Source organism: Mytilus galloprovincialis, chromosome 6, assembly GCF_965363235.1.
Source record: "Mytilus galloprovincialis chromosome 6, xbMytGall1.hap1.1, whole genome shotgun sequence".
NCBI lineage: Eukaryota > Metazoa > Mollusca > Bivalvia > Mytilida > Mytilidae > Mytilus > Mytilus galloprovincialis.
In genome coordinates, this window is record NC_134843.1 from 15,555,007 (window position 1) to 15,579,147 (window position 24,141).

Below are 24,141 nucleotides of genomic sequence, written 5' to 3' on the forward strand. Positions count from 1 at the left end.
TTTGTGAAATTGACTCCTGACATTACCTACCAAAAGCTTCTGTTCTGGTAAGAGTTGTTGCCCCTGATGTTATTCCAACAATAGGAGGTATATATAAGTTAACCAATCAAAATCAACTTAATGTAATGGTAAAAGTCATAGTTGTCCCCCCTGATAGCCACCATGCTCTATAAATAGTTAGTAATATATGTCTCATTTCAACAAGCCCATTCTACCTACCCAAAGCCAGTTCCTTCAATTGTAAGAGTTGTTCCCCCTGATGTTCCACCAATAGATGGAGACACTGAAGTAATGGATGGTGAGGCTGCTGAATCATACTGATAGGTTGATGTGGCTGCTTGTCCATTATCCATGACTTCTACAGCACAGCTTGCAGTTACAGTTCCTGAAATACAAAATCAATGCAATTGCTGTAGCTGCACAGGAGTGGATTTTCATTTATCTTAAATAGTAGTGATCATACAATACATTTACTTGATCTTCTTTAGCACATAGATATCACTGTAAATATTTAAAACATTGTGACTTCCAAAATTCACAATTTCTGTTTTTTTTAAGTTTAACTTTTCTTATTGTCATCATTGTTCTAAGTTATACTATACTAATGCAGGTATACAGATAACAAGATAAACATTTTTATTCTCCTGGTATCCTGCTTCTATCGCTTGCGAACTCTTGTGTCAAATAACTGGTTACATCACAGTTCAATGTTGGGTACTCATTGAGGTTCTGCTCCTAATCTTCATTTACCTGTATAGAAGCTTGTTGGGGAGTAGAAGACAAACTTGTTTTCATTTACCTGTAGAAGCAGGAGTTGAACACACAAGATTGGTACTTGTACTAGCTGCTTTATCAACAGTACATTCCTGGCCACAGATAAGTACTTTAGAAGTTTGAGGATCAAATCCTAAACCAGCAATGGTAATTACTTGTCCTCCACCAAGACTTCCTGAAATTACATAAATTAGTTATAAGAATGCCACTACTTTTTCTTTTATTTGTGTTATGAGAACAAAGAAAACAAACAATATTTTTAAGCAATAGGTAATTTCCAGCTGTAATTTAATTTCACTAATCTTAATTTTGGTCTCTTGTGGAGAGTTGTCTCATTGGCGATCATACCACATCTTCTTTTTTTATATTAAAAAAATCTTTAAAAATTGTAAGCTTTGTAATATCATATTGATTTGGCTAAAGCTTTAACAACTCAACATTTATCAGAATAATGTTCTGATTAGATTATTTTGCATTACACTATAGTGATTTGACTCCAAAAACATTGTAATCGTAAACTATACTCTACCTGTTGTAGGGTTGACTGATGAAACTGACATAGCATATGTAAATTGAACAGATGAACCAGCTCTTCCCATTGGATTAACATTGACCATAACATCATATTGTCCTGGAGATTGAACTCCCAAGGTACACATAACAGATGTGCTGGTTGCAGAAGATACAGCACAAGTGGCTCCCCCTACTTTGACAACATTATTTCCGGTAACAGTGTCGAATTTAGTTCCTGTGATCGTGACAGTATCTCCAGATTGTCCTGATGATGGTGAGATGCTTGTGACAGATGGGGTCATGGCCAAACCATATGTAAAGGTCAATGTTTGTGTATAAGTCACACCATTGGATATCACAGTGACAGTTTTGGCACCATCTGTGCCAGCAGGTGTTAAACATTCTATTGAAGTTAACATTACAGCTACAATTTCACATTGGTTTCCATCAATGATGACTTCGGTTTTATTTACAACGAAACCATTTCCTGAAACAACGACGACTGTTTTGCCTTCAGTACTGCCTGAAGATGGGGAAATGGATGTCAGGATAGGAGAACTTGTTACAACAACTGTTGTTGATGCTTTTCCTAAAGAAGCGACATTGACATTGACTGACTGGTCCCCTACTGGGGCTGATGGTACTGTACATGTTAAACTGGTATCAGTGGCTGCTGATACACTACATACCTCTCCACCAATTGTAACACTGATAGCAGAGGTATCTGTTCCAAAGTTTGTACCGCTGACTGTCAATGTTGTTGATCCTGATATAGTATCTGGGCTGACACCAGTGACAGTTGGTGTTTGGTCAGATTTGTACTGGTATGAACATAAGGATGAGCTAGTGGAAGAGCAGACAGCATCTGCTTTTTGTCCATCACTAGCAGTGACTGTGACCTTGGCATTCTTGAATCCTTCTCTGCCTGCTCTTGGTAGGGTACAGGTTATCGTAGAATAATCGACAGAGATGACGGGACAGTCATATGTTCCAATCATGACGGTTGTTTCTCCAGCAATAAACCCTCCACCAGATATTGTAACCACTTGACCACCTTCCACTGATCCAGACTCTGGTGACATGAAAGATACATGAGGCAGCAATAGGAATGATCTCTTAGCATCTGTTGGTAACTCTAGTAAAAATTGTCCACGATTGAATGATGACACGTCAAAATGTTCTACATTTCCAATCTAAAATGACAAAACAAATCATCACATGATATGGTTAAAACACTAAGAAGCTATCTTATATATTTCACTTAAATAAATATAGTTTATTTTCAATTCAAAACATAGAATCTAAACTTGCACTTGCCAAAACCTACAACAAAAGAATCATGTGAAATGAATTTAAGGATAAAATCACATTCATATTGCATGCAAATTTAAATTCATGCTTTAACTTTTATGAAATCTTATTACAGTAAATAGACAGTAAATAGATAAAAAAAAAAAAAAACAAGAGGAAAATAAATGAAAAATATAATTTTAATTTCATTCGAGATGAAATACCTCTAGTAATATTGCATGCCAATGTATTGAAATTTTATTTTAAACTTGTAATTTTGTCTTTATGTTACCTGCATTTTCCCTTGTGGATCTACTGTACAAATACTTGTAATTTTGTGTCTATCTTACCTGCATTTTCCCTTGTGGATCTACTGTACAGGTAGCCTTTGAATCTGAAGCTGAGGATACAACACAGAGGTAGTCTCCCAATTTAATTTTGTTTTGACAGGACTGTGCACTGAAGCCTGTACCGACTAGATCAATGGTGTGTGCTGCTGATCTCTGGTTGTTAGATATAGATGACACTTTACCGGTCATACAAGACTGGTACATGAAGTTGAACTTATCAGCATCTCCCGACAAAGAACTACATGAAGATATAGCTGTAGTATCCCAAGGACAGGCTCCGTTGTTTGATGGGGTTGTAGATCCTTTAAAAAGAGAATGCATTAAATATACTTCTGATTACAGAGGATGGCAATTTTAATGCTAAATTTCAAACTATTTGGGGGAGGGCAGACTTTTTAAACCTGCAACTAAGATGAATATGTATTATACAAATAATTGTTTACCAATTTTCTCTGTATTAATTAAAAAAAAAAGTTTGAATTAAACTTTTTTTAAAGATTTTTTGGAAATTTCTGCCCTAGCTCCCAAATCAATCAGTATGAATGAACAGAAGACCATGAAATAATTGATTATCCAAAGAAATAGCATTTAAAATTTGGACTCAGAATCATCTTGGTAATATTTTCAAATGCAATGCAAGTGCATCCAACAGTTGTGATTTTTAATGTTGACGTGATAGCCTTAAAAATATTCATATTTCTTTAAATGTAAGGAGGCTTAAAAGAATCATTGGTAACCTCGTACAAAGACAATGAAGATGCTTCATCAAGAAAAGCTTTTTCCAACTTAATCTAATATACCTTTATTTGTTGTATCATAAGTGGCCTCGTATCCATTTCCTTTCAGCATTAAGTTCTGTACAGAATCAACCCTGTCAGTAACCTCCACTTGCCCATGTAGACTTATAGATATACCATCAGCTAAACCACTCCAGTAGGTAAAGGACGTTGGTCTGTACGTATGGTATTTGTAAGATCCTGTAATTAAATGTCAACAAATTATATAAAACATATAGACTGAACAACTGTAGAATAAACCCAAAAGTAGGAGGTAAACAATATTTATCTTAGAAATAAATTAATAATGGTCAGACATTGCATCATGGAAAGAAACCATTTTTTTCATCCATGTGTACATTATAATTTCAGTCCCATTGGTGGCCTTTGGCTGTTTTCTGCTCTTTGACAGGGTTGTTGTCTCTTTGACACATTCCCCATTTCCATACTCAATTTTACTAATTTTTAGTTTTATGGCTAATACCAGTAATTTTATTCCAAAATTCTGAGACAACTGACAAAACTTCCATGAGATTTGGATACTTATTGTTTTTATATTTATGAAAGTTCTAAAAATTATTTACTAGTAAGAAGAATGATATGAATTTGCAATTATGGTGACTTGAGTAACACCGGTATCACTCAGATTACAATTCTACCTTGACAGGTAAGTTTGTATTTACCCTATAAAATACTTATTTAGCCTTGAGAATTGAAAGGTCAGCTTATCCCATTCATACAATAGAAATTGATAAATTTGGCTTCATGCCATTTACCTTGTCCAAAATTAAGGTCACTTTATTGTTATTGTGATATTGTTAAAGTACAAAAGAACCCTATATTCTGACCAATACTTAAAACTTCATGCATCTTGATTTAATTGTTAAAAATCTGTTAATGTTGAATTTTTGGGGTTATTTCGGCCTTGTAATTGCATATTTCTCTACATGGTAGTTTTTTTTTCAGATATAAAAAAAACTATCTGCTTGACTTTATAGAAATAGACTATGCTTGCAGGTTATTAATTACACTGTCTTATTTTTTGTTTACACCAAATCTGACAGATTATTATTTAGTTGCAAAATATTTTAAATGAGAGCTGAAATTTTTTCGATCTTTAAATGTACATTGAAGGTTAAAATAATCATAATGTGAACAAAAATAAAGAAAACATCTTGGTCCCTAAAAAACATCATCAACCAGGATATAACATTCCAAATATTAATTTATCATACTAATATCAGTTGAAATTTCAAGCCACTGTTTTGCATGTTAACAATGTAGGTCAGGTCCCAACAGAAAATCAATTAATATGACAGTACAATGTACTCTTAGCACAAACACATAAGGTCACTGTGAAATAGACATCTAGGGCAAGAAACAGTCAGTTATACCAAACCAGTTTGACTAGATGTCTAGTTTAAAACCAGTTTGACTAGATGTGTCCTATATTTTGACAATGTAAATGACATGAGGACCTACATGGGTTTTTTTAATATCTGTATTCTTTAAATTTTTAGGGCATTTTTCTTTTAATAGTCTTAAAAAGAACTCTCATTCTGTAAAATTCTCATGAAAATGATTTTACTATTTAGTCTTTCTGTTACAAGATTATTTATCAATTCTGTACATTGATCATTATTTTATCAGTATTGCATTTCAGTTACCTAAGTTACCTTTTTATTTTGCACAGTTATTCTTTATACTTTTGCATCGCATTAAATTATTCTCTATTCCTTATTTTGTTGTTCATTTTCTCTATTCTCTATTTTTCGTTGCTATTACATGTGTTCTCTATTCTGTAAACCCCATTCTGACCCTTATAGGTAAACTTCTATTGTATGAATGGGATAAACTGACCTTTCAATTCTCAAGGCTAAATAAGTATTTTATAGGCTAAGTACAAACTTACCTGTCAAGGTAGAATTGTAATCTGAGTGATACCGGTGTTACTCAAGTCACCATAACAAACAATTATAAGTAAACTTATCTTTGAGATACCCTGTTCTTTAATATTATTAATATACCAGGGTACCTTGTTTGTGAAAGCTGTAACAATAAGGTTATTGTAACAGCATTAAATCAAATTCAATATATCATTTATCATAGTCTTTAAAAAAATATTGACTTCATAACAAATAATAATTTCCTACCTGAAGCTGTAGCATCTCCAGAAGAGAATCCTCCAGTTTTGTCTGCTGTGGCAGTTATATTATCTGATTGGTATACACCTAACATGTAGCCATTAGTACTCAGTGACCACTGCCAGTTAATGGTATCTCCTTCCTCAACTGTCAAGGTCAGAGGATCCCAAGCAAAACCAGCACCATAAGCTGGAAGTAAATAATATTAAACAGTCAGTAAATTGTAGTGAATTGGGAACCTTAATTTTATGAGAAAAATATTGGTTACTAGAAAAATATTTTGAATCCAATTTTTTCTCTATGTATTTTTATATAGTCTTTATTCATTATCAATTTACCCTGTAATAATTAGAGTCATAATTAACACTTTTCTTTAAATTAAAATTGTTTAGCCAAATTTCTAGATTTTTTTTAAAGCAAAAAATAATTTTTCTATATGATGAATCTTAAAAATTATATCTATATCATAGACCTTTCTATGACTTCAATACTTTTAAAAACAAGGCATTACTAGAACATGAACATAACTTACTTGAATGTGATCCTTGATTGGTAACCACATGAGTTTTAGCTGTAGATGATGTTAGACAAGTAAGTTCAGTATCGGCTATATCTTGTATTTGACATTTATAATCTCCGAAAGAAATATCAACTAATGAGGCATTGGTACCGAATCCTTTTCCAAACACAGTTACAAGACTTCCACCATACAGGGAACCTTGTGTGGGGTAGATATCTGTCACAGTCAACTGATAGGTTACTGTTCCACTAATAAAGAAATAAACAATACATGTTTACTTGCATTGTTAGAAGGTATACTTCCATTTGTATCTACTTATTTGTTAAAAAAAATCTATTTTGCTATAAGCTTTTTTATATTTGGAGTTTCAAACATTAATGTTAGTCCTTAAATTCAATTTGTTGTGCCCTGATCTTTTTTTATAATTATACTTTAATTTTTTGTATATGTGAAACCAGTTTGATATCAAAGATGTATTTTCAAAATACTAACACAACATTTGCTGCAACTGCTGCATATCCATCAGCTCCAATACTAAAATCAATACTGTATGTTCCTGGGGCGTTGGCTGGTAGAGTGACAATCACACTGGAAGCGCTGTATGAAGTAATTGTAGTGGCCTTTCCATTGACTTTAATAGCATCTGCACTAGAAGCTGCTCCACCAAAGCCACTTCCACTAATAGTTATTGATTCGCCACCTAAATTATAAATTATAAATGAAAGATTAAACATTTGTGGTGTGCAATATGTATTGTCATCAAATCTTAAAAAGAAATAATGCTTCATTGAAGCATCAGAATGTATAGTTTAACACATTCTAATTTCACACAATTGTTCAGAGACCTAAATCATACAAACTTTAAAATATGTGATGTGTTTCAATGTGTTTCATTAAAAGGGCAGAGTATCAACAGATATTAGTAGTTGGAGAATTAGTCATAATGTTTTAGTCATTTTCAGTTGATACATATCTTTAAACTCAACGTCCCTATTTCGACCTAAATATAAGAATTTCACAGGGTTATTGTTTTGTTCCTGTACATGATTAAAGTGTTCTCTTTATATATGAAGGTTTTATCAATTTACTGATTGAGACTAAAAAGTGGGATGGATTTTTCTGTTAAATTTATTCATGATTTATAGCTTATGTTGCCCTCTATATATTTCTTGGTTATTTTTGTTGTTGGGTTGCTGTCTTTGTATCAAACAAACAAACAAAAATCTTACCAAACACAGATGCCTCATTTGAGCTAATTGCTGAAATTGTTGCAGTCTTGGAAGCGTCATATGTGAATTGTGTCGGTGAAGTCAGTGTGTTCCCATATTGTACACCAGTTACAGCAACACTAGCTGCTGAGGACTACAATGAGAATAACATTAATAAATAGGCAATCTTCTGGATCTGACCAATAGACCATAACAGATTTTTATTGTAAATATGCAGGCTGATTAATTGTATTTAAAACTGTTCTTACACCTTTATCATATTTTACCATTTCCTATAAGGTTCTCTTTAAAATTTAGATTTGCAACAAAAGTATCTAAGCAAACAAATATTGATATGAAGCTTGCTTTTCCATGTGAGCAGTATTCCATGTTGAAGGCATTCAATTGTTTACTTTTTAAAAATTGTGACTTGGATGCAGAGTTGTTTTACTGGCTCCCATACCACATCTTCTTATATCTTCAAAAGAAGACCTATTTACATTTTTAATGAACTTACCCCCTTGGGTGTGAGACATACAACTTTTCCAGGTTCACTGCTCTGTACCACAGCTGACACTCCATCAAACTGTACGTCCACGTCTGGTGCAAAACCTGACCCAGTCACAGTTACAACAGTTCCTCCTGAAAAACGTTAAACATAACGGTCAGACCTCTTCAGTTAATAATTCTAACATTTAGTTATTCAACAGTTTTTTCATTTGTATAACTATAGAACGGTATAAGTGAGGCAACCCAAATTCAAGCTTGATCTGTGTCTTGGGGCAATAAGCTAAAAATAAAAGTTGTAAGCATTGTGTATAAGTTTCATACCATTTGGTTGAAGCAAACTAAAGTAAGAGAACAGAAACTAATTTCGGGACATAAGGACAGTGACTGTAAGGATGCACAGATTTACAGACCAGGATAACACTTTATGGCATAAAAATAGTGTTGACAACCATATTGCCTGAGATTTAATCCAATTTCTTTAAATCATATTTGTTTGTACAAAATTATGGACAATAATTCAAATATAATACCTGCAAGACTTCCTGATGTTTGTCCACTAATTCCAGTAATTTCTGCTGTGTACGTAAACTGTATTGACCCTGAAGCTTGACCCTTTCCTGCAACTTTTACGAGTATAGGAAACTGACCCATTGGTCCATTACCAACATTACATTTCAAGTAGGTTGATGCTGCTGCTGTGACTGTACACTCTACACCACCTATGTTCACTGTGTTGTCGGCCTGAGTTAAACTAAAGCCAGTACCATCAATGGTCAATTCTGTTCCCAAAGCTTGTGTACCTTAAAAACAATTAATAAGACTTTACTATAGTCACAATAGTCAATTCTGTTCCCACAGCTTGTGTCCCTTAAAAACAACAAATAAGACTTTACTATAGACAATAGTCAATTCTGTTCCAAAAGCTTGTGTACCTTAATAACAAGAAAAACACTTTACTAAACAATATGTTTCCAAAATATTATATAAAATAAATGTCAAAAATAAAATACCTAATTATTATTGTAATTTAAAGAAATAAATTGGGCTTAAAATGAAACAAATGTCTTCACAGCTAAAAAAGTAAAATTATTATTTCCACAATGACAGCCAATCAAATGAGTGCATTCAACAATGTTTCAACATTACTAATTAAGTATGTACCTTGAACAGGGGATGCCCATGAAAATGTGGGGGTACTGTCAGACTTCCACTCAAAGTCACAAGTTCCTGCACATTTTGAGGGAATGTTGTTTATTCCAACCTCTACCTGAGGTTTAGCGTGGGGTGTCCTAAGATAATCTCCTCCAATGGTGTCTAACATATGACCTCCATTTCTTACTGTCTCTGTTTTAGCACTTGGACTAGCTCCATTCAAGCTGCTCTGGTCACTAATCTGTAAAACAGATTAAATCATATAAAATGTCCAAAAGTGTAATCTATATTTTCTTCCATCTACTGTAAATTCAGAAATGATTGCTGGAATTTATTATTGTGATTTTGTAATTTTAGACTAAAATGTGATTTTTATATCTTTAAGATATTGAGAAAATTCCTGTTTTATTCATATAATTTTTTTTTAATTCTTGCGATTTTTGCCCTGTCGCATTTTTCACAATAATAAAAACGTCGCAATAATTTGTGAATTTACAGTAGTTTATTCATAATACTATATAATGACATACCTATATATTTATTATAGACAGTGAATATCATAGTATATTCTTTTGTTATCTTTAACTATAAGCTAAGGTCTATTTATTTATAGAAGGGCAAAAAATCAGTATATATCATATATGATGCATAAATTGAGAATGAAGAGGAGGAATTTATCAAAGAGACAAACAACTACCCAACCAAAGTGCAAAAAAACATTTTTTTTTTTCATTTTTTTTTTATCAGATGGATTCAAATATGTTATGAAAAATATACCTTCATGTGCTTCTTTTAATTAAATTTTCATACTTTTAGAAGAAAATCCAATTGACCAGTCTTAGCTGTTAACATGGTTAAATGTGTAAATTCGACTTCAAAATCACCAGAATATAAATTCATATCACAGTCAATGAAAAGATTAAAAGCAAGAATATACATTATCAAGACTGATTTGAAATGGTTATACATACTGTTATCTCAGACTGGTCTCCCCTGTTTGTTAAAAAGGTAATAGTCCAAGCAAAGTTAGAACAGTCTCCTTGATGCACAATTTCCACCTGTCCCATAGTATCTTTAAACTTAGATTCCAATAGGACTTTCAATTGTTCTTCTGTAGAGTCAACTGGGATGCCTGTAAAATCATAAAGTGTTATTATATATTTAACTTGATTCTATTATGGTTACCAATATAATAATCAATGCATTTACCCTTACGTTCTATTGTAAGCCGTAGTGGTCATGTTTGTTTTGGAAGGATAAAAAAAAACACAAACAGCATACTTTATATTCCTAAGGTGCAATCAGTTCAAGTTTGGTTGAAATCCATCTATTGATTTCAAAATTCAGAATTTTCAGAAATTTTTCAAAAAGTTAATAAAATTGATTGATTGACATCCAGTGGCAAATTTTTCATGCATGTTAAGGACGATTATAAGTTTATAACAAAGACAAATGATGCCAATGATAGATGTTAAGTAATGGTAATATCTCACATGGCACGTAAGTTTGTCATGATGCCAATGATAGATGTTAAGTAATATGGTAATATCTCACATGGCACGTAAGTTTGTCATGATGCCAATGATAGATGTTAAGTAATATGGTAATATCTCACATGGCACGTAAGTTTGTCATGATGCCAATGGTAGATGTTAAGTAATATGGTAATATCTCACATGGCACGTAAGTTTGTTACAAAACTTATTCAATGTTTTTATTAACTTTAGACCAATAAGCAGCCATACAATTCACAACTACAAATACTTCGAAATTCAGAATAAAACTTACTGAGAGTAGTACCTTAGAACAAGCAGCATATAAAATAAAATTCACAATTACATACAAATATTTAGGAGTAAAGTAAAAAACCTACTGAGGGTAGATCCTTCGTATGCTACAGTAAAGGTACCAGTAATTGGTGGATTGGCTTTGGATGTTTGTGTAACAGCAACAGATAACTTTCCCTGAAATGTAAAAAACATATTTCAATTATAAATTTAAAGCCTTTCTTATACTGATTAACTTTCATTTCAAACAGACATGGCAAACCAAGGTGAAGGTCAAAATGTCTTTTCCTTAAATCGTCTTTACATGGTCTTTTAAAATTAAGTAATCTTACCTCTAGATGAAATTTATCTTTATTTTCTATCCTGATATGCATTAAACTTTTATTTCTAATTTAAGAGCATACAATTATTGTATCAGAGTTGAGAACTTGTCACTATCTCATTGTCATTGTCTCAGAAAAAATTAAATTGCCAGAAGATATTAAGAAACGTCATCAAATAATCAATTAAAAACTTTCAAGAATTATACATTGACCATTTTTGGTCACTGGTGTAAAATAAATAATCGGGTGTACTATATAATACTTTTTTCACAACACATTTGTGTATTAAATTAAGTGTAGGTTTGTTGTATTCTTGTTTGAATGTATTTTGATTGTTGTTGCTTGACCCCCTATGGGTGAAATTTTGTAATAAAGATGAGTATAAACTTTTAGAATTTCAGAATTATGTGTACCATAAAGACTTACAGTTTGAGTCTCAGCAATTTTAAAGAGATCAAAGTTGTTTCCACATTCGAATGGTTCCATGGTAACCTGATATTGATTCATTGCACTACTTGATACACTGACAGTCTTCATTGGAAAGCCTCCTGGTTTGGCGGCTCTGTATCTCTGGTAATTCATACCACCTGAAATAAGAAAATAACACCTTGAAAACTTTTATCACACTTATATAATTAATTTCGTAGAAAATAATGAGAAAGGTACAGAGCAACCATATATTGTCTTCGAATATAAAAATTGGTGTGGACTAGGCTTATACAACAGAGCTCAATGCTAAAATATTTTCAGTGAAAAAAAGTAAATTATGGTCATGTAACAGATGATGTCAAAATTTTAAAAACTTGTAATCTTTTATAATGTCCTAACAAGAGGCTCTCAAGAGCCTGAATCGCTCATCTGGTAAACAATGCCTTATTAACTAAATTAATAAATTAATGTTTGTTGTAAATTAAACAGAGTAACAAAGGCCATGTACTATCCTGGAAATACCTTTTAAAGCCTCTTAGGAACCTCTGGAAAGAAATGGGCATGAGTTCGCCCTACACTTGATTAAGATACAGTCTAGGTCAATCTGATGATTCACAATACAATTGCTATTAACAGTTTATCTGTATCTATAATAATATTCAAGATAATAACCAAACACTGCAAAATTTCTTTAAAATCGTCAATTCAGGGGTATTATACCTTAAAAACCAGTTACCCAATTCGGCTGAAAATTTCAGGACAGGTAGACCTTGACCTAATAAATACTTTTAACTTCGTGTCTTATTTGCTCTAAATGCTGGAGTTTTTGAGATATAAGCCAAAAACTGCATTTTACCCTGTATTCTATTTTTAGCCATGACGGCCATGTTTTTTGACAAAATAGAAAATAAAACACAAACTTTATTTTATACACCCTACTGATCATTCAAATGAAGTTTGGTTGAATTTGGTTGAGTAGTTTTAGAGGAGAAGATTTTTTAAAGTTAGCAAATATGATGAACAAATTGTGAAAAATTGTCATTAAAGGACAATAACCCCTTAAGGGGTCAATTGACAATTTTGGTCATATTAACTTATTTGTAGATCTTACTTTGCTGATCATTTTTGCTGTTTACAGTTTATCTTTATCTATAATAATATTCAAGATAATGACCAAAAACTGCAAAATTTCCTTAAAATTACCATTTAAGTGGCAGCAACCCAACAATGGGTTGTTTGATTCATCTGAAAATTTCAGGGCTGATAGATGTTGACCTAATGAACATTTTTTCTCCTGTCAGATTTGCTCTAAATGCTTTAGTTTTTGAGATATAAGCCAAAAACTGCATTTGACCCCTATGTTCTATTTTAAGTAACGGCGGCCATGTTTTTTGACGGATCAAAAATCGAAGCACAAAGTTTGTGCAGGATAATCTAAGGAACAATCATGCTAAGTTTCATCCAAATCCATTCAGTAGTTTCAGAGGAGAATTTGTTTGAAAAATTGTTAACGACGACAGACGACGACGAGGGACGCCAAGTGATGAGAAAAGCTCACATTTCCTTTTAGGAAAGGTGAGCTAAAAATGTCTACAAAAAATATGTATTATTTTGCAAACCATGATTTTTAGTGTTTTTCTGAATAAATCTGTTGAAAATTAAAATAAGCAAGTTTTTCTATAATTTAGATTTTTTTTTATTTTTGCCGTTTTGATGTTTGAATGACCCATTTTGTATCTTCTGCCTTTGTTTGCTATTGTATTTTGTTTATTATTATTCTGCTTACTTCCAACATCAGAGCTGCTTTCTAACACGATAGCAACAGTATCAATATAAACATCCTCCTCAGATATAACTTCTATTTTATCTACACGGTGAAGAGATTCATCTTTGTCCCGGGCTATCAATGGAGTCCCAATGTCCATACAAGTATAATTCCATCTAAAACAGAAGGAAAAAGTGAAAGCAGGTTCACATTTCTGTTTATACATGAAGCAAAAAATTTTGTATGCATAAATTTGTTTTAATTATTTATCTAATCATTTTTTTAAAAGTCTAGACAAAACTAAGCCTTCCTTTCCTCAATGAGATAAGAAGACATTTTTTTTCAGCTCAGCAACTAGATCATTTCCCCCCCCCCCTTACCCCTCAGTACCCATCTCAAATACCATGAATCCACCATGAATAGCATCAACTAGGATTTTCCTCTGGAGTGACACAATGTAACTAGCTTGTACAAATTAATTGTTACAACAAATAATGTAGCTCGTTTTTTTATGATGAAATTGATGGATTTGCATTTGTCAATTTAAATATAAAAAGAATCTTCGACAAGACTTACGTGTCCATTGAAGCTTTTCCTTCGAAATTAATGTATGTATTGCGGCTCCTCTCTGCACCTTTGTAAGTATGGACAAATTTCAACTGCTGTATACTGCCTTTGTAACCAAAACATAACTGAAATAAAAATTTAATAATTTTTTTTATTTTCTATTTAAATTTTTAGAATTTTAGTAACAAGAAAAGAAAAATCTCTTCCAAAATCAAACTATTGATAAACATGAACTTTTTCGAAGAGACAACCACCTGACCAAAAAAACAGAAAACAGTCAAAGTCTAGATTCTTAATTGTTTCCCCTTTTTACTTAATTTTGGTCATGGTTGTTTTATTTATTTTTTTTTTTTTTCAAACTTGATTGAAACATTCAACATTGTCTAATTTGGCCGGGTATATTTGTTTATGCCTTTTCTTAGAAATTCGTAAGAATAATATTTTCCAAAGTGTTATCAACATTTATATATCAGTAGGAGAGCAAATATAAGTTACACTCATTTTCATTTAAAAAAGTTACTTACTTCTCTGAAAGTTCCAATTTTAGGTCCTAGTTTCGTACTAGCAGTTTGGTAGATATATTTTGGATTTTTGATAGAAAATCGACCACAGAGAGGTTCAACTTCATTAACAACTTCCCCCATGGATGATGATACACTCCCTTCAAAGTCTTGAAAGTAAGCAGCCACTCCATCTTGGAATGCAGCAATAGATGACGGACATCTTACTCCAAACATGGTTTTTAAAGCTGTTTCAACCTAAGGTCAAAAAAAGATGTCAGAAACAAAATAAATAAATTTAACTTGTAACAGTGGCTGTATTAAATAATTATGTAGCAGACATTTACTTTTTATACGTTGTTGTTGCTTTTAGAGCTAATTTCCTAATGCCTGTAGGGTAAGACTTTGGTTGGCTAGTTTGTGTAGTTTGTAATTCAGATTGACATCTGCACACATAAAAAGACAGGCAAAGTTAAACCTGTATATATCATATTTAAATTTGGATACTATCCCAATAACAATATTCTACAATAAACAAACAAAGCAAGCAAGCTAACTAAAGTGTTACTCTTCATGCATTAAGAGAACTTAGCTCTAAGAATTGTCAATGACATAGTCTTCAGTGACAATTTTTGGGTGGCGCTTTTTTTTTTTGGATATGTTGTTCACACTTTAAGCAGTAAATATTATGCTCAACAGTTAGAAATTATTTAAAAATGTATTCAAATAAAGAGGGTGAAGTGGAAGATGTATAAAATATATAAATTCAAATATTTTGATTCCATAAGGACATTTTATTCAAAAATCATTCTGCAGAGAAAAACACTCAAAATCAGAAGTTGAAAAGTTCAAATCTGATGCAATTTATTTTACCTCACTTGCAGTGGCATCATTAGCTATAGCAGGGGAGAAAACTCCATCAATTTCTAGATGAGCCTTGCCCTTTCCTGACACTCCCTGTGTTGTTGTTGAAATTTGAATGTTCAGACCACTGCCTTTAGATTCTACCATGGAGGTCAACTGAGGAAGATTTCCTATAGAAAAAAAATTCTTTAAAAAGTGTGGACACAGAAGAATATCATGAATGAGGAAAGAGTGACTGATTGAGTAAGAGATGTTGCTACAAAAAACATAAACCAATATGGACTGAGAAGACCTGTTTTTTAAAACATCATTTGGTATTATTATTCCTTGAAAATCTGAGGTTTAATAGGCCATTGGTTCATTACAACGCCTTTTGATTTGAAGTTTAATTGAAAACTCATTGAAAGAATTGATTTTCATCTGCATGGATTTTAATCTTGAAGGTTAAGTATTAGGTGTTGATAATTAACAGTTTATTTTAGTGGTATAAACAAGAAAAAGTAAAACAAAATGTTACAGTCTTCCGAAATACTTCATAATAATTGAGCCCTTTTAATTCATTATCAGATTATTATTATCTTTTTGTGAACTTTAAGTTTGAAATACTGTTTTTTTCAATCTTTATAACATACCTCTTGTTGAATCAAATGTAATTGTGAATTCTTCTGATGTATCTGATGGAGAATTCTGAGTGACAGTCACAGTATCAGGTGCTAAAGAAGCTAAGTCATTCAAGGCTTTTGTGACAGTCGTAGCATCTGATGTAGCTGTCAGAGGAGCTGCAAAGATTAAGTATATGGTACAACACCTTTAATTATAGACGAAGTTAGCTGACAATCTCATTTTCATATCTATTCTGAAAAAGACCTCTTCACACCTTATTACAAGCATGCTGTACTGCAAATACATGCAAGGTAAATTAGATCAAAACCTGTTGTTTGTGATTACAAATTCATTCGTATTGCAATTGCGATCATAATTTTGATTTGCATACTGGAATACAGTTGTAATAGAATGTAATAGCAGGGCGTGTTCTAAGAATATCAATGAATGACTGATTGATTGTTGGTTGCTTAACGTCCAATGGCAAATATTTCATGCATGTTCAGGACGATATCAATGTATGAAACTAGTATGAAGAAAATTAATACCTATAAAAACAAAATCTCATTTCAATCTCCCACAAATTATTTCCTTTCTTTAATTATTGATTTTACCTGTAAAGACTCCATTTAATCCTAAACGAAATTTAGCATCCAAGTTCTGCGCAGCGATATCTGTTATGGAAACTTTCTGAACTTCGGACGTAGAAGATACTGATGCATCATAGCCACTAATTGTTATCTCCTACAAAATAAACATTTTATACTGATTATTTACAATTCTAAAACAACCTTCATATAGCACTTTGATAAACTATATCATTAATGTATGGTATTTTTATTTAGAATTCCTGCAACAACAAAAAAAAGATGAAATAGAAGTTGAGCTGTATTTTATGATACATATACAAAACTAAAATTCACAGGCTGACAGAGGAAAACATATTTTAATTAATGTAAAATACATTTTCCCATACACTCAAATACATATATTAAAGGGAAGTAACTCTTGGTGATTTCAATTTTATTAACAAACTGTCTGAGGTATTCAGGCAGCCAGTTTTGAGAATTTTCAATGTTCAATGTATACAATAATTAATAGAATTTACGAGTATTAACTAAAGGAAAGTGGTGTCTAACTGATCTGTAAAGTAATCCCACATCTTTGTCTTATTACCTGCACTTCATCAGTTTAAGTGGGGTTGAGAATGATATTTTACCTGTACTTCATCAGTTTTTGTAGAGTTGAGAATGATATTTTGTATTTCTTGGTAGGCTGATCCACTCATACTAGCAGTGACCGGTGATATTGGAGATCTGGCAGAGACTTTAACACTATCTAAAGCATTGGCATTACCAGCCAGGACTGTCATGAAGTATCTATAATAGAAGGATAAAAAACGTCAATCATTTGCTCAAACTTTATACAAAAATATTCACAGAATTCAATAATGCCATATTTTACATCTGCTGTTCAACTGTAAACTAATATTTTACTTGAATGATTAAAAAAAGCAGAATCTTCAAGAATAAATCATTTTATCAGTATCTAGAAGAAACTTTGAAATGCATATGTGCACATGTTATATGCCAGTTCTTTGTAATTGTAGGGAGATTCAATGTTAATACACATATACTTAGAAACTTTATAAATAAATATGATCAAAATATAAAATAGATGCACATCTTTACAAGTATGTGAATTGTTTCTGTCGAGTCTCTCTTTCTCTGAGATAGACTATAGATTTTGCACTGTCAAACTTTTTAAAAGTTATTGATACTTAATTAGGCCTAAGAATTGATTGTTTGAACTTTGATTTTTTAAACAAACATACTTGTTTCCAGCAACTAAGTCATATTGAGGAGAGGTTTGTCCATTATGTGTCCAGTAATTATCAGCAGCAGCCTCACATCGGGCTACTTCAGTCTGAAATAAAAAATAATAAAAATTGACAAACCATGCTTTCTTACAAAAGAGCAGTTTTCTACAATATTATTGTGAACAAAACTATGATAGGTTCAGATAAAAAAAGTCAATATTATGTGTACAGTAATCAGGCTTGTATATATAGTTCAACTGGTAAATTGTCTGCACCCCTACTCCCCCAGACTTATCAGGTAAAAAAATTGTTTGTAACTTTTAGAAAATATCTATTGAAACTCCAGTAATTTTAATTGATGTGTGGTTGATTTTTTTCTTAAGTTCTTGCTTTTTGTACTCTAAAAGCCACACCCTTGTCTGGCGTGTTATGCAGAATTAAACCACAGACTATACAAGAATTTTAACAGTAACAAATCTGGTATAAAATGGTAGCAATTATGGATATATAAAACATAAATATTACCTGGTCAGTTATTACGAATATATAAAACATATATTACCTGGTCAGCTGGTGGTCCAGTTGGACTGAAATTCAGTGAAGCATAACCATCAGCCATAATAAGAAATCTGTATGGTGCTGTAATACTAGGGACAAAATAACCGGTCAGTCTCAATACATTAGCACCAGATTTGTTAGCATTAACAAATGAACTGCTGTCCATGTCGGAGGAGACGTAATCTGCTGCTGAACTAGACAAACCAGCAATGTTTGCTCGGTCTGCGAAATCAACAGAGGTTTGTGTCCACTGTTCTGCAAATAATCCACGGCCACCTAAAATAATTCAAAGACATTATAATGATATTTCTCACTGCATTTTTCACTTTCTCAAAAGAAGTCATAAAAAAACCTGTGATAAGTGTTTAAATAAATCCTAATGAAGCATATTGCTGATTGTTGAAGGCCTATAAACTATAGGGGCAGTTTTCACCATAATTACTTTAATTTTCAGGCTGGGAGCTTATTTTTTTTAATTTTAGTTAGATTCTGTTAGCCTGTAGAGATGATTTTTACAGGCCTTAAACAAATTTTACAAGCCTGGGCTGCTGGTCCTGTGGCTAAGTGTTAGGACAGTATAAATATGCATTTGTACTGTGTTTGATAGTTGTCTCATTGGCAATCATACTACATTTCCTTATATAATATAGAAAGTTTTGACAGTATTTTAATCAGTATATAAACATACCTGCATATGAATCCTGAACAGCTGGTTGATTTGGTGTTTTACATTGTATCTCTGTGTCTGTCATGCTTGTAACTGTACAGGTCTCACCTAAAACAAAATATACTAGACAGTAGAAAATTTCCTTACCCATTAAATGGACTTAATTTTTGGAAATAATAAAACACAGTTCACTGTCTTAACACAATCATGTAAAAGACTAACTATTTTCTATTCAGTAATAACCTCATACATTTGACAATAAGACATCTTATTTTCCATATGAGTTTAGGATAAAATTGTTTTTGATTTTTATTCAAGTTTTTTGTTTTCTACAAACCTCCAACTTTAACATCAACAGGGGCATCAGTATCGTCAAAGTTGTTTCCTGTTATTGTTAAAACTGTTCCTCCATTAATACTTCCTTCGGCTGGAGATACGGAATTCACCTCTGAAATGGACAGGTAAACTTGGATAAAACATCAATGAACCTACTATTTTTCCAATTTGACATATATAAACTTGTAGTTTTGAACATTTTCAAAGATTACTCTTTTTTCTCTATCAGATGTCACACAAATATCATAAGTACAAACAACACAAATATAACTCTGTTTAGCTACATTCAAAACTGACTTCACATAAAATTCAACATTCTTATTTCAGACTATCATTGATGTTATTATTGAGCATTATTTGTCAAAGTTGTAAATTAATTTGAAGATGTGTAATATACAAAGAATTTTCATTCAGATAAAATATGAAATGGGATCAAATTCAGACTCATGGGTAATTCTGATGAAAGTTTTCTTTGGCTAAAATTTTGAAAGCATCAAGATATGCATTTACAGAACTAGAAGTGAAGTCATTTTAAAACCCTTACATATTAAAATTCCTCTGTCGATTTACATCCCACATACCTGCATAGGTTTGTAACATTGCAAGTTTTCCATCACTGCGTAGTAAAACTGTTGGTAGCATGGCATAAGACCTGTATTAAAAGATCAAACTCAAGATTTAAGATTTTATTCATTAAAATTCACTGTCAAGTAATTTCTCCAGTTTGTATATTTGTATAATTTTCTCATTTTTTCCCAGTTATATCAATTATTATAATAAAAGACAAACTGTAGATTCAATTTTTTTTTAGAGGAAAAAATAATGATTTTACGAATATTTGATTTCCTGGCTTTAACAAACTCTGCAATCCTAAAAAAACAGGTATGTCCTTAAACAATTTCAAACTTCATGGTCCATCTTTACCTTACCCGAAAACTCCATGAAAATGTGTATCCTGTGAATTATATAGAATAAATAGTAAGAAGCTTATCTATCTACTTACCTTCCATATTCAAAGTCTATGATGATAGTGATGTTCTGGTTGCCAACATAAGAACCACCCATTTTACATTTTATGTAACCATGAACACCATCAGAGGGCTCCAAGGCAAGGCCATAGCTGTAAAAGTACAACAACACATTTAATGTAACCATGAACACCATCAGAGGGCTTCAAAGCAAGGCCATAGCTGTAAAAATACAACAACACATTTAATGTAACCATGAACACCTTCAGAAGGCTTCAAAGCAAGGCCATAGCTGTAAAAATACAACAACACATTTAATGTAACCATGAACACCATCAGAGGGTTTCAAAGCAAGGCCATAGCTGTAAAAATACAACACATTTAATGTAACCATGAACACCATCAGAGGGCTTCAAAGCAAGGCCATAGCTGTAAAAATACAACAACACATTTAATGTAACCATGAACACCTTCAGAGGGCTTCAAGGCAAGGCCATAGCTGTAAAAACACAACATATTTTATGATACAGAAATGAGATTTACTTAAATAATACCATTGATCATGAAAGTGCAAAGCCAAAAATATATATTTGTTATATGTTAACTCTGCTGTTGGATTGGTTTTTTTTATCCTTTTTTCTTATTCAAAGTTCAAAGCTAAAGTCACAACAATAGAAAAACAGAATTTTACCACTCAACAGTAACATTTGTTTTAAGCAACACTTGCTGAGCTTATAAAACATTTAATATTTAACTGAAAAGAGTGGAAAAATATAAAGGCATGTGAGTCTATCCCTTTTTTGATTTAATTGTAATTTGTAGACAGTTTATCTTTCCTCTTTAATCTGCCAAAAAATGAGTTCTCTATATGGGATGCAATCTAGCATCGTTCCTGTTTTTTTGTGATGTCATAAGAGAAATATCATATCACACTCAATGCAATGGTAGAATACATATATAAAAGAATAACATGACTAAGAACAGGTGTCTTTATAAGTCATATTTGCAGCTTCTTTTTTTCCAATAGAGTTTTAAGAAAAAAGGTTTTTTTCATAAAATTTCTAACAAAAGATTATATTATATAGTTTTATATTTTCTTCTTACAATGTATCTGTAACTGTGTCTTTGGGTTCACAAGTCTGGCCATTGATGTACACTCTGAAAAGAAACAAATAAGATTAATCTTATGACTACCATAAATAATCCTGTAATTCCATTTAATAGAATAAAGTCAATTGACAGCAATATTTAACATTTGACATTATTGTTATCACCTGTAATAAATTTAAACTAGAACTCATAAAATTTAATTTAAGAATATTTTAACAAAGGAAATTCAGTTATCTCCCCTTTAACATATTTGACCGTAAGATTTCCGTTTACCTTTCTACAACTGCTATAAGTTTATCAAATAACTAACAAGTAGCAACTGACAGACATATAGGCGAGTATGATACATAAAAACCATGTAAGTAAGGGGGTATCAATATGGTTTGAAATGAACTTCAAAAAGTTCCTTAAAATAATCAGTAAATTATTTGGGATTGTTTGGATTTGGATGGAAAAGGCTGAATAGTAAATGAATCAATATATTGGTCATCCTAAGTCTGATTGGCATCTATCAACTTTCATACATAGAGAGGGTGACTGAAGGAAGTCATTAGTTGTAAATAAAAAAATACTTCAATTTACACACAAACACATTTGGAGTGTGTTCAGATATTCTATACCAGTGCACATTAGAATCCTTGATGGAATGATGGATAAGAGGCTAGATAAAAATCTATGTCTTGATAACTGTTTGATACTAAGGGTATTCTCTTGATTCAAATTTTTACCTAAGAATTTTGTTTTCTTTGCCATTTGTACTGGTCAGTGTATTACTACCATATCTTGTGGTCATTATATTTCCAGTAACTGTGACCATTGTTCCTGAAATAATAAAAAAAATATTATCAAGAAACAGGTGTATATTTTAATTGCATTTCAATTGTCCTATGTCATCTCATGTATGTATATTTACATTCTTACATGTAACATTGCCACTAGAAATGCTATGTAGGATTATATATGTTGTGTAACGTAAGAAAATATCTGGAATAACACAAAATAACTGAAAATTACATTTATTCAAATAGAAATGAACCCAATTTAAGGTGTATGAATGCAAAATACTATTGTGTTACTCAATGTGAATAAAGTCAACATCCTTTGTACACAAGGAGGTGTCTACAAACAAATATTTTTTAGACAGAACCTTACATAATTGTAAACAAATAAAGACTATGCCAATGATGTCATGAAATACTAATTTCCTAAGTTTAAATCTCTGCTCTTAAGTTTTTATCAGTTTATTAGACAGGCTTACTTTTATCAATATTTACTCAATATTCTAACTATGTTTGAAAAGAAAAATTTGTCTTTAAAAATTTTTTTTTTTTTTTACAAATATACTTTAATTGTCCAAAAAAATATTTCGAAATAGTATTTTCAGATGAAACCCTTTATCACTTATATACATTTCACTCACCTGGTACCCCTGAGGCAGGTTCTATTTTTGAAATGTAGGGTGTGTTTCCCCATCTTACCTGAAAAAGAACATATATAAAATCAATACATTTAAGTGTACTTTGAAATAACTTATTTCTGCCAAATAAATATGTTTCTTCTTTGTGTTGCACTAGCTATATAGACTGACATGCGAAATAGTCAGCAGGAAGACATGTTGCCCTACCTGGACAGTGGACACATTATTCCGACTCTAAGCCAACTATTCTTTGTTCTTACTTTAACGCTACTAGTTTAAACATATTTTATTGTTCAAAATGACAAATGGATCAGACACAAGTTTTACAACTTAGTAATGTCTTCTCCAAACTGCCACTGCTCAGGGGAGAAGCAGAAACTACCAATTTTTAAGTCTTTGGTTTGACCCAGCACCTGTTTGAATTGACAACATCCTATGAAGTGAACAAGCTACTAGGAGAAAACTGAGGAATCAAGTTGTGCTTAAGGATCGATTGAGTCAGGTAGTTCATGAGTTATATCAAGCAACGCCATTGTCTTCATGAAGGACTCATTCTCCACTATAGCTAGCATGCCTTGCAGTTTCTGTCTTTCTGATTTTGTATAAACTAAATCAGTTTTTTTTCTGAATGTTGACTTATACACATGGCAAGTCTTACAGCTACACCTCATACGTAGATTAAATTTAATAATAGTATTCTATAATATAAGATATATGTAAGTTAGCCTTAATTTACAAGTACTTTGTTTTCACAAAATTTGCAAAAACCATAAAATTACATCAGCATTATTAAGTTCATAAAATGATTCAACATGTATATTTATTGATTTGGTTTCAAACCAGGACAGGTAATTATAATTGTTCTACTGAGACCTCAAAACATACATCAATATTTGACAAAACTATTTACAAAGGTTAATTATGTCAAAACATCCCATGGATATGTGTAAATAATTCATTACAAAACACCATTCATAAACCAATCCTATGTCCTTTAATTCCAAAATATCCTCCGATGACTGCATCGCCAAATAAACCTGTCTTAGATAGATTAGATGGTCACATTTTTAAAATCCATTGTCACCTTTTAGACATAATTTTTGAGAAGAATGATATAAATCCTTTATCTAACTGTTCCAGGAAAAATGTAGTATATAACAATGCCTGTGCAATTGGATGACCAGATTTAAT

General features: G+C 31.8%; 1 protein-coding gene across 1 annotated transcript in view; it reads right to left on the minus strand.

The window, feature by feature from the left end:
* Positions 1 to 24,141, minus strand: part of LOC143078517 (fibrocystin-L-like) — a 66,268-nt gene that overhangs the window by 28,885 nt on the left and 13,242 nt on the right. The window contains exons 5-35 of the mRNA XM_076253379.1: positions 22,954 to 23,011; positions 22,262 to 22,355; positions 21,528 to 21,581; positions 20,459 to 20,575; positions 20,037 to 20,107; positions 19,457 to 19,567; positions 19,141 to 19,227; positions 18,457 to 18,728; positions 17,910 to 18,001; positions 17,295 to 17,454; positions 16,690 to 16,819; positions 16,105 to 16,251; positions 15,482 to 15,642; positions 14,633 to 14,866; positions 14,118 to 14,233; positions 13,563 to 13,717; positions 11,774 to 11,934; positions 11,111 to 11,201; positions 10,209 to 10,369; positions 9,247 to 9,478; positions 8,616 to 8,885; positions 8,093 to 8,217; positions 7,597 to 7,729; positions 6,860 to 7,067; positions 6,380 to 6,615; positions 5,857 to 6,036; positions 3,728 to 3,904; positions 2,928 to 3,229; positions 1,304 to 2,480; positions 800 to 949; positions 220 to 385 (exon numbers count right to left, since the gene is read on the minus strand). Of these exons, the coding sequence (XP_076109494.1) occupies positions 220 to 385; positions 800 to 949; positions 1,304 to 2,480; positions 2,928 to 3,229; positions 3,728 to 3,904; positions 5,857 to 6,036; positions 6,380 to 6,615; positions 6,860 to 7,067; positions 7,597 to 7,729; positions 8,093 to 8,217; positions 8,616 to 8,885; positions 9,247 to 9,478; positions 10,209 to 10,369; positions 11,111 to 11,201; positions 11,774 to 11,934; positions 13,563 to 13,717; positions 14,118 to 14,233; positions 14,633 to 14,866; positions 15,482 to 15,642; positions 16,105 to 16,251; positions 16,690 to 16,819; positions 17,295 to 17,454; positions 17,910 to 18,001; positions 18,457 to 18,728; positions 19,141 to 19,227; positions 19,457 to 19,567; positions 20,037 to 20,107; positions 20,459 to 20,575; positions 21,528 to 21,581; positions 22,262 to 22,355; positions 22,954 to 23,011 (5,828 nt within the window). The remainder of the gene's footprint in view (positions 1 to 219; positions 386 to 799; positions 950 to 1,303; positions 2,481 to 2,927; positions 3,230 to 3,727; positions 3,905 to 5,856; positions 6,037 to 6,379; positions 6,616 to 6,859; positions 7,068 to 7,596; positions 7,730 to 8,092; positions 8,218 to 8,615; positions 8,886 to 9,246; positions 9,479 to 10,208; positions 10,370 to 11,110; positions 11,202 to 11,773; positions 11,935 to 13,562; positions 13,718 to 14,117; positions 14,234 to 14,632; positions 14,867 to 15,481; positions 15,643 to 16,104; positions 16,252 to 16,689; positions 16,820 to 17,294; positions 17,455 to 17,909; positions 18,002 to 18,456; positions 18,729 to 19,140; positions 19,228 to 19,456; positions 19,568 to 20,036; positions 20,108 to 20,458; positions 20,576 to 21,527; positions 21,582 to 22,261; positions 22,356 to 22,953; positions 23,012 to 24,141) is intronic.